Source organism: Onychostoma macrolepis, chromosome 03 (genome assembly GCF_012432095.1).
Source record: "Onychostoma macrolepis isolate SWU-2019 chromosome 03, ASM1243209v1, whole genome shotgun sequence".
NCBI lineage: Eukaryota > Metazoa > Chordata > Actinopteri > Cypriniformes > Cyprinidae > Onychostoma > Onychostoma macrolepis.
In genome coordinates this window covers 12,141,228-12,154,126 of record NC_081157.1, presented here as the reverse complement: position 1 = coordinate 12,154,126, position 12,899 = coordinate 12,141,228, and the positions used below count along the sequence as shown (strand labels likewise).

At 37.6% G+C, this 12,899-nt stretch overlaps 1 protein-coding gene across 1 annotated transcript; it reads right to left on the bottom strand.

Moving 5' to 3' along the window:
* Window positions 1-430: 430 nt before the first annotated feature.
* On the bottom strand, window positions 431-11,567 carry LOC131537079 (interferon-induced very large GTPase 1-like). The gene is given in 5 exon segments (XM_058770330.1): window positions 431-2,185; window positions 2,188-3,638; window positions 3,640-3,715; window positions 3,718-4,987; window positions 11,381-11,567. Coding segments are annotated over 4 exon segments (4,215 nt in total). The 5' UTR covers window positions 4,934-4,987; window positions 11,381-11,567; the 3' UTR covers window positions 431-713.
* Window positions 11,568-12,899: the final 1,332 nt, after the last annotated feature.

Sequence of the window (12,899 nt, the reverse complement as noted above, 5' to 3'; positions counted from 1 at the left end):
CTTTTTTTTCCTTAAGGGACTGCACTTTTCCATCTAAAAATATATCTAAACTACAACATATATTCTCTATAACACTGCATTGGCTGACTATTAAAAATTGTAGAAATTTTAAAATCCAGCTGGTTACTTTTAAAACCATTAAAGGGTTAGCTCCTTATTAATGGGCAGCTCCTTTTTATCTCTGTGATGCTGATTCTGATTCTGAAGCAATTGTATTGTTTGTATTGTATAACATTTATTGTATAAAGTTCTATAGAAATTAAAGTGACTTGACTCAAAGTATATTTACACAAGCAAACATATTCATATGTGCAGAGACACGAGACTTCAATAATTCATATCCACACAGTTAATATTCAATAAAACTGTATTTTGTAAAGAAATGCACTTATTTCTGGAAATATCAATATACTACATTTACCTACCACTTTGTTGCAAACAAACTATTTAAATGAACTATTACAGAGATACACATTTTAGTTTTTTTGGTTAAAAATTCTGGAATCAAAATTAGACATTGTCTATAGAGGACAAATCACATATACTGATATAAAGAACATTTTCAGGCTTTTGAAACATTTAATTTACTTTCAGTCACTTTACTTAACTCCTCTCTCTACATATTTTCTGAAATTTAGTGGATTTCAGAATCACTAAACTGAAAAAAAAGGAACTCATTTCAAACTGTGAATCATAGAAACATTTCTGTTTAATTAAATGTATTTTTCCAAACTCTCAACAGCTTCATGTTTTGAGTATGTTCTCCAGTTGTCTGGGATCTTACCCCAACCATCAAATGTTTTATTGTAGTATTTTTCCAGATCTTCTTGGAATCTGCACACAAACCACTTCCAGTAGGGCAGTTCAGAGAGGTCAGGGGTGATGCTCCAGTCTGCATAAACTCCTCCTGCTCTTCTGTATTCTCTCCAAGGAAATTTGTCATTTGAGGCATTAAGATAAAAAAATCGATCACTTGCTACGCCTGATGTGCATATAGTAATAGACAAGTTTGTTGTTCTTCTGTAAATCCACCCATTCGATCCAATATTACGATGGATAGCAACACTGTGATCTCCATCATGGTTTTCTATGGTGTTGGTGCAGATGGCTTTACAGAATGGACACTGAACCCAACAGCACTGACAGAGGTGATCAATCAAAAGCTCATCTGGTCTGAATTTAAAGTCCAGCTTTACTGGAAATGTCTCTGTGTTGAATCTACTGCTGATGTCTGACATTATAGCAGGAAGTTCTTGTCTTATCACATCTTCTAAGAGGTTGAAATCATCAACATCATCATGTTTGACTCCACTGAGGTCTTTTTCAGAGAAGATCAGCTCATCTGAGAGCTGCTGTGTGAAACTCTTCAACCACAAGCCAGCATCTCCTCTTTTCACTTGAACATGTTCAGTAGATTCATGAGCTGCTTCAATGATCTTCTGCTGCAGGAGTCTAATGTTCTCCTTCATCTTGGGTAAAACATTGACACTGAACTGATCAGTGATGTACCGACTGACTTCATCTCTGATGAAACTCTTGAAGTGATCTCTGGGAGTTTTAATGTAGTTCATGTATTTGTCAAAATCCTCCTCTTCTGCCAGTTTCTTCAGGATGTGTTTCTCCAGATTTGATCTGCTTCCATTCAGCGATTCACAGTTTGATCTCATTTCATCTGTCAGTTCTCTAGCGGTGTTCTTGTAGACACTCTGCTCAATGGGGCCTTTAAGTTTCTGACAGATGATTTCACCAAAAATAGCAGCTGATGTTGCTCCATTACAGTATTTCTGGAAAATACTATAGTATTCATCTTTTTTCTTGTCACTGAGGATTTCTTTCATGTTCATTATGTCAATGTCTCTGATTGCTGGAGTGTCACTGATGATCTTCATGTTCATTTTCCAAAACAAATCAAACTCTTTCTTCAGTGTTTCTTCATCATTTGCTTTGTCTTTGAGCTTTAAGGCAAGTTCTTTGCTCTTTTCAAAGAGAGTGTTTTCGTGATGTGTCATCTGATCACGTTTTTTCTTAAGGTCCTGTTGATGAAGAATCTCATTCATTTTTTTCTTTGTTTCCCTCACAATGTTTTTCTCAAGCTCTTTGATTTTGGTTTCAAAGGATGTTTTCCACTGAATCAGTATTTCTGCATATGTGTCTTTCTCAAAGAATTCTGACATTGATTTTTCACTTCTTCACTTGTATTCTTCAGTTCTCTTTGAAGATAAGTTTCCTTAACTTCATGAATTGCTTCATTTTCTATTTTGTTGTGTAGTTTATTCTCAATTTTCAGCATGGCATTGTGAAGACTCCAGGACCACTTGCTGTATTCATTCTCCAGTTTCCTGTAGACTGAAATCTCCAGAGAGTTTCTGAAGCTGAAGACAAATTGTTCATTCAGTAAAGCCTCCCAGAGATCTTTAATATGAATTTTGAAGTCTTTCAGCAGCATTCTATGTGACTTCAAGGCATGAGACTTAATAAATGTCTTCAGTTCTTGAATGTTTTCACAGTAGTTTGGGTTTGGTGGTGCCATTGGTGGGTTTCCCTCCCAGAGCTGAGCGAAATACTTCACATCATTCTGAACATCAAATTTAATGACATCACTGAAACGTTCTGCATCACAGCCTTCCTCTTTAGCAGCGAGTTTTGTCATCTCATCCAGTTTCTCCAGCAGTTGTCTTCTTGCCTCCATGGTTTTTTCTCTAGCTGCGACATCTGAAACATTCTGATGCACGAACACACAGCTGGGATTCAGTCTGACCCTCTTCATCCTCATAAAGGCCTGAACAACAATCTGTAGAATGTCCTGCATCTCAGCTGTGTTTTCTCCAAAAATGTTGATCAGCGTTAGATTTGAGAGACCTATAACAAATGTGGCAAATTCATTGTCATGATGTCTTGTTGATCTTCCAGCCAGTTCTAGAGCACGAAGACCCTCAGTATCAACAACCAGAATATAGTCAAAGTTCAGTTGTGTTTTCATCTCGTCTGACACTCTGACCAGCTGCATGAAAGCTCCTCTGGTGCACCTGCCAGCACTGACGGCAAACTGGAGACCAAACATGGCGTTCAGCATGGTGGATTTCCCAGAGCTCTGGATCCCTAAAACTGACAGCACAAAGACTCTCTGGTCTCCCAGTTTCTGGATGAGTTGATCTAGAACAGCAGAGATCCAGATCACAGGAACATGAGCAGCATCTCCATCCATCAGCTCCAGTGGAAATCCAGAGATCATCATCTCTGCTGCAAGACTCGGGAGAGAAGAGAAGTCAAACTGCAGGTCTTTCTTGTTCTTCTTCACAGATGAACATGATTCATAGATCTGACCGATCTCCCTCATGATGTGCTCCAAACCAAAGGTTGCAGCCTGAAGTTCCTCAGATATTGTCTCAAGTTCAGTTTGTTCAGTTTCAAGTTGTTCTGACTTATCATGTTTCTCTTTCAGTTGTAAGACTGTTGACCACTTTTCATGATACTTGTGGTGTAGAGCAGAAATATCAGCTGATGTATGTTCATCCAGGAGAATTCTGAGCCATTTGAGGAAAAACATCTTCTCAAGTTTATCATATGAGCACATTTGTTCAATTAAGCACTTGATAAAATCACTGATGTCAAATTCATGCTGCTGTTTACGGATTTTATTCCTTTTCAATCTTTTCTCCTTGAGGTCGATGTAGTTCTTTGTTCTTCTGACACCACTGATGCCACAGTTTCCCTGATGAGGCAGAAATGATTCTTTGATTTTTCTCAGCTCTTTCTTCTTTAGCAGACTGATCATCTGATGTGCTGCTTCTCTTCCTCTCCTGCAGTCATCATCATCTTCCTCATCTACTCTGATATCTGAGTGTTTGGACACATCTTCAAGTCTGAAAGTGGAAGACGATTCTAAGAGACAAGCATTTATAGCTTTTCTGAGTTCTTCAGATACATCTGACTGACTTCTGCATTTCAGACCAATGTTGAATTTCCCTTTTTTTGTCTTCATTACAGAAGAATCATTCTCATCAAAAAGACAAATGAGTGGCTTTCTGTCCTTGTACAGGTTTTGTATCTTTGCTGCATGTCTGTCATTCCTGTCCAGTCGTGGTAGAAGAACAACATTGACTGAGGCCATTTCAGTGAGGATCTGCAGCTGTTTCTCATGTTTTCCTGCATCACCGTGTAGATTACAGAACGCAACACAGTCAGTGAATTTATCATCATATGTTCCAGAAGGGCAGTACCAGGCGATCTCCACCACTCCATCCATCAGTTCTCTGGTTCTGCTGCTGCCTGGGCAGTTCCTGTGGAAGAATGTGTTGTGTTTCTCATTGATCAGACTGTTCATCAGCTGAGACTTGGATGAAGACACAGAGCCAAACCTGAAGAAACACACCATTGGAGTTTCTGCCTTGTAGACCATCTGGGTTTGACTGATGATTTCATTGTTGGTGTTTCTCATCTTCCAGCTCTTGTTGATTTGTCTGAATGTCCAGAGAAGAAACTCAATCTGTTGTGTGAATGGATCAGGAACAAGCAGAGGCAGAGCGTACTGACACTGGGACAGTTTAGTCACCATCAGCTGCTTCAGGAAACCATCAGCACAATGAAACACAGCCATCTGAACATCCATTGGGTGAACAGGGTCAGACTGACTTGATGCTTTGTCTGATGGAGAGATGTTTCCGATAACATCATCAAAAATATCAGTCTCTTCTTCAGATAAGTCATTGTCTGTTTGTTGTGTATGATCCTGTTTGTTGGTCTCTTTAGTTTTAATGTATCTTGCTCTGTAGTTCATCATCAGTAGTTTTTGTATGAAAGTCTGAATCAGCTCCTCTTCAGAATAAAACTCATGGGACTGTAATGAATGTTCAGTTATCTGAAGAACATCTGCAGCTCCGAGTTTATTGAGGTGCTTGCCTTCAACATGGAGTTTGTGGAATATATTATTCATTTTTAAGGTGTTAATCTGAACTGATTCTTGCTGTTCCAATGTCCTTTATTTTCCCTGATGAAAAATAAATACATAAATGAGATATGTAGTTAATTTTTTTTCAGATGTCCTTACCGTTTAATATGCATCTCTATTGTAACTCTCACAAAGTTGCCATTCTTGCCCTGTTTTGTTGCTCAAAACAGAATTAAAAAAAAACAGGAATAGTTCCTCGAAGTTTTTACAGTGCATTATATGCATTTTAGGGAGCCAAAGTTAAATACACTGGGCAATAATACAGCTCTAGAAATGGCCAACTCCTAGACCTACTACTGAACTAGGGAGCTGTTAACTATAAAAATAACTATAAGGAAAGCGCAACCTTGGTTCCCTGAGAGCGAACGAGAGTTGCGTCGCTTGACACTATGGTGAGACTCCTGTTACTGAAGCCTGATTTGTTCACTTTTGTGTAGTTGAACAAACCAATGGTGCTGTAACCCACCAAAAGGGGATGAGCCAATTGCTATTTAAGTTGGCTCAAAGCGGCATTTCATCAGAATCTTATGACTGACCACATGCAGCTTTATAGCACTGCAACTTACACAATGTTCATTCCCTTATCTCAGGGAACTGAAGTTACGTTAGTAACCAGATCGTTCCCTATTGAACGGTCTCTTCCTTTGTGTCACTTAATGCTATAGGGAATGCATCCAATAGCGCCGTGCTATAAGCAAGTGCAGGATGAAGACTGCTCTGCGAGCCCAGCCTCAGAGCACCCGTACTGAGGGCTCCTATAAGCATAAGCAGGGACATCAAAGTTATAGAAGTTGGTAAAGGTAGACGGCAACAACCAGCCAGCGGCCGCACAGATTTCACCAATAGAAATCCTGCTGGACCACTCTCAGGAGGAAGCCATTCCTCTGGTGGAGTGGGCCCTCACACCTATAGGGCATTGCAAACCTACTGAGGCGTAAGCCAAGGCTATACCATTCACTATCCAGCGAGATCAGCGTGGTCTCTGCTTCGTAGCATACAAAGAGCTGCTCTGAGTGTCTGAACAGACCAGAGTGCTCAACATACATTCTAAGGACCCGAATAGGGCAAGAGGGATTGGGACCCTGCTCACCATCTGCAGCAGGGAGCACTAGAAGGGTGATAACTTGAGCTCTAAACAAAGTGGCAAAAGCGGACTAACTAAGTACATTTAGTTGAGTACGGTATTTAAGCAAACTTTTTAAGTATCTGGGCTCGGTTGCATAAAGCACCTTAAGTGTAATTTTCCCTTAAGATCGCCCTTAAGTTTCCCTTACAATTAAGGGCGTTGCATAAAATATACCTTAAATGACTCTTAAGGGTTTCTTTAGGTGAAACGTCATAAACCCTTAGAATTTCTCTTAAGTGTCCCTTAAAGCCCATTAAGTGTTGCATAAAGCCCCTTAACTGTCATTTTCCTAAGTATACCTTAAGGTATGGAAAATGTCACCTTAAGTGTTACACAGCGAGCAGATTCAATCCTAAAGTCTTCTACAATCGGCCGCTTTAACAGATTTTTATTTAGGCATTTATTCACATTTATCAAATTACATACAGCTAATAGCTCAAACGTGAACGCGTCATGCGAGAACACATATATATATATATATATATATATTCTATAATATTTTATTCCTGTATTTTCCTACATATTACCTGGGAGATGACTTGAAAAACACACATACAAAATATATGTTCGCAATCGTGTGTTTATTGTGTTTACATTTCTGCTTTTAGCTTAGCTGCAGCGATCGCTGCTGTATTCCATCATAACATACATCTTTGAGTCCAGATTGGACTTTCAGCGCCCTCCGGCGTCGAGTATGAATGAAAAATAGTGTTTAATAAAGTGTTTAGCGCTTCATAATGTTCACATCACCTCGTTTTGGATACGAATAAAATGACTATCTTGTCCTTTTGTATTTAAATATAGATTTATTCACATTAGTCCCTGAAAATGTTATGTTTTTCTGTGAAAACTTACACCGCTATCTGCATTAACAAATAACGTGTCCATGGCAACAGTAGATTTTTTTAACGGCAAAACCTGGGTCGCTGTTGTGAAATACTTAACGGTTTCCCTTAACTAAGGGAATGGTTTAAGGGATTGTATGCAACACCCTCAAGTCATTCCCTTAGATAAGGGAAATCATGCCTTAAGTGTCATACTTAAAGCACCTTAAGTTTTTCCCTTATGCAACTGGGCCCTGTACTTTACTTAAGCACTTTTTTTTTTGGAAACTAATGACTTTAACTTCACTAGATTCGAAAGACAACTTTCCTACTTTTCACTCCACTACTTTTCTATCAAGGTCCTTAAAGCAGAAAGCCGTTACTATGTAGCAGCTTTGAAAGTCAGTGAGTTTTTTTTTTCTTCTTCTTTAAAATGTGAACTTTTTTTTAGACAGCCTATCAGTAATCACTCTTACGTGAAGTGATTTCCCAGCTGGTTTTGAACACTATTAAAAAGCAAGTATTTCTGTACTATCACTTAAGTAAAAGTCTGTCTTTACAACTTTAACTTGTAATGGAGTAATATTTGACCAGCAGTATCTGTACTTTCACTCAAGTAATGGAGTTGTGTACTTTGTCCACCTCTGCAAAGTGCAGAGCACTTTTGACATGTAGCCGTCAGAGATGTCAGAGCCCCGCTGCCTCCGCTGTTTCTTTCTCTTAGGAGACAAAGGAAATCGGAGAGCAGAGCGGGGAGAACCGCCTTCATTAAAGAAGGCAATCCACGAGCAGAGAAGGGTGAGACTCATACTCTCACAGTGAGAGCGTGACATCTCAGTGAGCACAGCCTCTGCATGGGTGCTGCCCAGACAGGCAACACACTCGCTCTGCCTGCCTGCATCATGCGGGGAGACACACTTGGGGCGTGACATTTGCAACAATGTCGCAGGAAATTTGCTCAGAAATTACTCTTTTCTAAGGTGCTGGATGGCCACAGGTCTTTATCTGCTGTGGCTCCTTCTACAGCGACAAGCAGCTGAGCTTCTTCCTTCTTCTTCTTTTCCGGCTAATTGATAGAAGAGTCAGCTAAGAGATGATATTGTCGCTAAAGGAGAAAGATCCTGATGAAATGGCGCTCTGAGCGGATTTATATAGTGATCAGCTCCTCCATTTTTGTGGGTTAGAGAGCCATTGGTTTGTGCAGCTACAAAAACGTGAACAAATCATGCTTCAGTAAATGCAAAATGATATAAAAATCACATTTGTATATTGTTCTAAATACAGTCTCATTGTTAAGCAATGTTTTTGGCATAATTATAATTTTTTCTATAAAATATAAATCATTTTATTGGTGTTCCCTGATTTCATGTCATCCCTGTTACTGTGCATTCACACCAGACGCGACTTGTGCGAATAAATCGCGCTATTCGCGTGTAGTTGGACGCTTGAACATTTTGAGTTTACTCTCTTCGTTCATGCGTGAAATTCACTTCACAACAGATGCAAATTTGCGTCAATAAGGAGCTTCTGCCAGGCGGCTCCAGTCTCATTACATTTAATTTTAGTTTCAGCTTTGAATTTGGTCAGCGGTTATGAAAACATGAATGTTAATTTCTTTTAATGCGGTGCGCTGTGTCGCCCTTTCTACATAAAAATCAGTTAAATCATGTAACTTGAATGTCATACAGTGTCTTGCTCGAGCCAAAAAAAAAAAAGTGTTTACCTATGAGGAGTCCATAGCTGAGCGCGGGCATTTCACTCGATGGAAGTGTCAACGTCACATTTGCATAGGCCGTACTACTTGAATTTGTGATTGGTTGACAGCAAATTTCTAATATTAAATGGAACGATAAAATAACATTATTATCCAGTTAATGGCCATTTCAAATTTTCAATTCTGTTCGGAACTATAAAATTGTATTTAGTTTCTGTTTCTGGTCCTGTTCCTGTCAAAATTTCGTTCGTTTACGGTTTTCGTTTTCGTTCTTTGAACCGGTTCAGAGCCCTGCTTTGAATACAGCCAATACTTATTTTATTTAAAGAACAATGTCTGAAGAATAAATAAATGTTGAAATTAGAATTGTATTTAGTTTCCCCTCTATCAAAACAACTGCATAGAACATAAATGTCTGAGTGCTAAAAATGCACTGAAATGGTCAATTTGAGGCACATTACCTTGCTCTCTGTAGTCTTCCAGGTCAAAAACAAGTGTACTTCCATAATGTACTTAAAGTGCTCTATTTTCGCGCATTAATTTTGTACTTAATAGAAAAAAAGTGCATTTTAGTTCATATTCAGGGCGTTCCAAAATAGCACAGTTGAGTACACATAGATGATCTTAAGTTTCTCGATAACACTTTATAATAACTGCACGCTATGAATCATTAGTTAAGCATTCGTAAATAGTCAGTTCATCCTTTATAAAGCATTGTCCCAACATTAATAGTCATTAGTAAGCAGTTTATAAATACAGTTATAAATGCTTTTTTCTTGATTTATAAGCATATCTATTACAAAGGAGATTTAAAGGCTATATTCTAAAGTTATCTTCCTAACAGAAAAAATAAATAAACAACACAGAGGGATACAGAAATATTTATTTCAAGATGCAAAAAAAAAAATGAAACTGTACAACTGTACCCTTGAATTTTTATATTTATTTTTCATTTATCAAGTTTACAGTTGTACAGTTTCATTTTTGCATCTTGAAAAAATATTTCTGTTTTGTATCCCTCTGTGTTGTGTTTGTTTAAATTTTATGTTTGGGAGATAAATGAGCCTTTAAACTCCTTTGTAAATGCTTTATAAGGTATAAATAGTCCTCACTTTAGATGAGCTCACAAAAATAGATGGCTGGCAACTACTAAATCTTTTATAACTCCCTAGCTTAATCATGAATTACAGCAGGAATATGTTTTTTAATAAAGCATTTATTAACACACTGAGGAACTACTATCATATGTCTAAATAATAAGATTTATAAATGTACATTTAAATAGTTTATTGATCATTTACTTGCACTTTATAAATGATCTTATGAACCACTGACAACTTCTAAATAACTGGTTTGTAAATAACAATAATTTAGAAATGATAAATTGATCATTAATAAAGTATGAAAATACAATTATTAAACATTATAGATATGCTCAAGAACAAAATATTTATAGCTGTATTTATAAACTGCTTACTAATGACTATTAATGTTGGGACGATGCTTTATAAAGGATGAATTGACTATTTACTAATGCTTAACTAATGATTCATAGTGTGCAGTTAAAAAGTACTAAAGAATAATTTTTAGTATATGAAATACAAAATTAGTGCGCGAAAATAGAGTACTTTAAGTACATTATGGAAGTGTACTTTTTTTTCACCTGGGCTATTCATAAGATTCTACATTTAAATCAGTTTCAGGAATATTCAGCTATTGAAGTTACCAAAAGTTCAAACATGCAGTATTGTAACAGGTCTGAAACAAATCCCACGCTTCATAGGGAAAAGTGGTTGCTTTCACCACACATTGCATTCACTTCAATAAACCAAGATTTGCCTCACCTGGGTTAATTATTAGCATTTACTTTTCTTTTTTATTGTTATAAAATGTGAAGCATAGTCATAGATCAAACAGTATCTACTGCTAAAGGGCATATTTGGCAGAATCACTGATAGTACCCCAAATATTTAAGGTCACTAATACTTGAAATAATTAACACTGGCCAATTCTAAACCCCAGGTAAATGAGATCCTGGGTAATCTTATTTTATGTTTCACACTGTTCATACTTTACCTAGAGTTAAAAATGAAACCTGGTCATTAATAATCTGACGTGTCACACTGTACATTCCTAAACACTGGGTTGCTGTTATTATTTGCATATTTGCATTATCAAAAGTGATGACTAGACAAACAAAACCACATTTGGTTTTTGACCATTGAAAACGGGTAGGATACTAATTTTGGACATGGAGCTACAACAAAATCTCAACATCTTTAGAAGTAAACCATACAGGACCTTAAAAATGAAGATTCTGTAGGATCAGAACGAGTCAGACAAATTTAAGATTCGATCAGAACATCAAAACATGAGGAGCCGAAATTCCTGAGAGGCCTCAAGAAAACAGGATAAGTTTTTGAAATTTGGGTCACGGAATGACCCAGTTAAGATTACCTAGGTTTACTACAACATCAAAAAATGGTCTAAATGTAAGCCCGAGTTTTAAACAAGGTGTTAAGTATGGTGCATTAACAAGTAAATCTAAACTTTGTTTAAGCTTACGTTTAAGATAAATCATCAGTGAACCCTGCTCTAAGATTCATAAATAAACTGTTCACTAAACATGGCATACACAATTAGAAAATCCACACATACACAGATGTTCGCTCATTTCTCTAAATGGGGACATTGCATCAACGTCTACTGTTTTATATGTAGCTAATTATAATTGAAAAACAAAATGTTTTTAAGTCATAAAGACAAACCTGCATATAGAAGGCTTCCCTCTCTGTGTCATCAGTTCAGTTATATGCTGAAAATGTGAGTTCTCTGATAAACATATCTATTTATAGGAAGTGGAATAGTTTTGCATTCAGAAAAATCACCTAACATTACAGAAAGAAAGTGAAAATGTTCTGTGTTGTTTGTGACTCATCTTGATGCTGGTCTAGAGAGCAGTTGACCTATCGGTAAGCCCCTCCCCTCAAACACAGACTAGTCAATGGCAGTCGAGTATCAGTTGCACGGGAAGCGGAACTCGGACATCTTTAGGTTTCAGCGCCATAGAGAAACATTAGAAGATCCGAAGCGCTCATCGGTTTTATGGGGTTTATGCTTAAGAAATGGAAAAACTATGTGCCTGGGGTACTTGTAACACTGATTCCAGATATCCTGAGAGGATGGGCAATATAATTTATTTTATTACATTTCCTGAATCCAAACAAAACAGAGCAAAATGTCCCTTAAGTATTCAACCCTAATACAAATGAAGACAAAAACTTTCATTTTCTGGTTGTCATACACAAGTTACAGTTTTCATCTGCTCAAGCAGAACATTAATGTTATCTTGTGCTTTAGCAAGGTATCTCTAGCATAGACTCACTAACTTTAACGTTAGCTAGTTTTAGCCAATGTATAAACCTAAATAGCAGACTGTTCTCGCGTCTTGTACAGTGTAGGCCAAAAATACATAAACGAAGGTCTACATTTCAGTGCCTCTCCATATTAAACTGGTTAAATGTGCATTAATTTAATCATACTCTGCGATACATGAACAGTGTTGATCCTGCATGTTGTCATCCGCGATCGTGTTGACCGACCGTAATATGAGACTTCTCCCGCTTACATTGTGATCTGTAAACCCTCGCTTCGAGTTACCCACCATATTTATTTTAAAATATTTTATAAATCCCTCCATGGAATATTTAATTCCCATTTGGTGGCCTTCTGTGTCTAAAATGTGCAAAAACATTGTGGGACAAGATTTTCATTGCAGCTGTCATTGTATGACAGTGAGCAACTCAATTTGTTTGTCCGAGGGAGCAACAGTAACTAAGGAGGGCGGGGCTTGCCGATAGGTCAATTAGTCTCAGCCTCAGACATTGTCACGCCCACAGACCATTGACTGAACATCTGATGCATATGGCACACTTAGCTGGAAACACTTCAGGGGCACGTTCAAGCTCAAGCACAACGTTTTGCTATGGTTTCGGGGTTGAACTACATGTTTCCTGGAAATGTTGTGCAACGGTGTCCAAGGGTTTGAGATACGTTTGGTGGGTGTGTCAAAAATGTCAGCCCAATCAGCAGCAACATGTATATAAACCATGCGGTATTAAAGAGACAGCTTGCACAAACAATGGGTCCAAGTAAAGTCGTTTACAAATCTGTCCGCTGCAGCTCGGTATACGCAACAATTGAAGATACAGTATTAGAAGACATGTTTGTCGTTAAGAGTTTTATAGTAACAATATAGCATATCAACATGATGATGTAGTTGTTTAT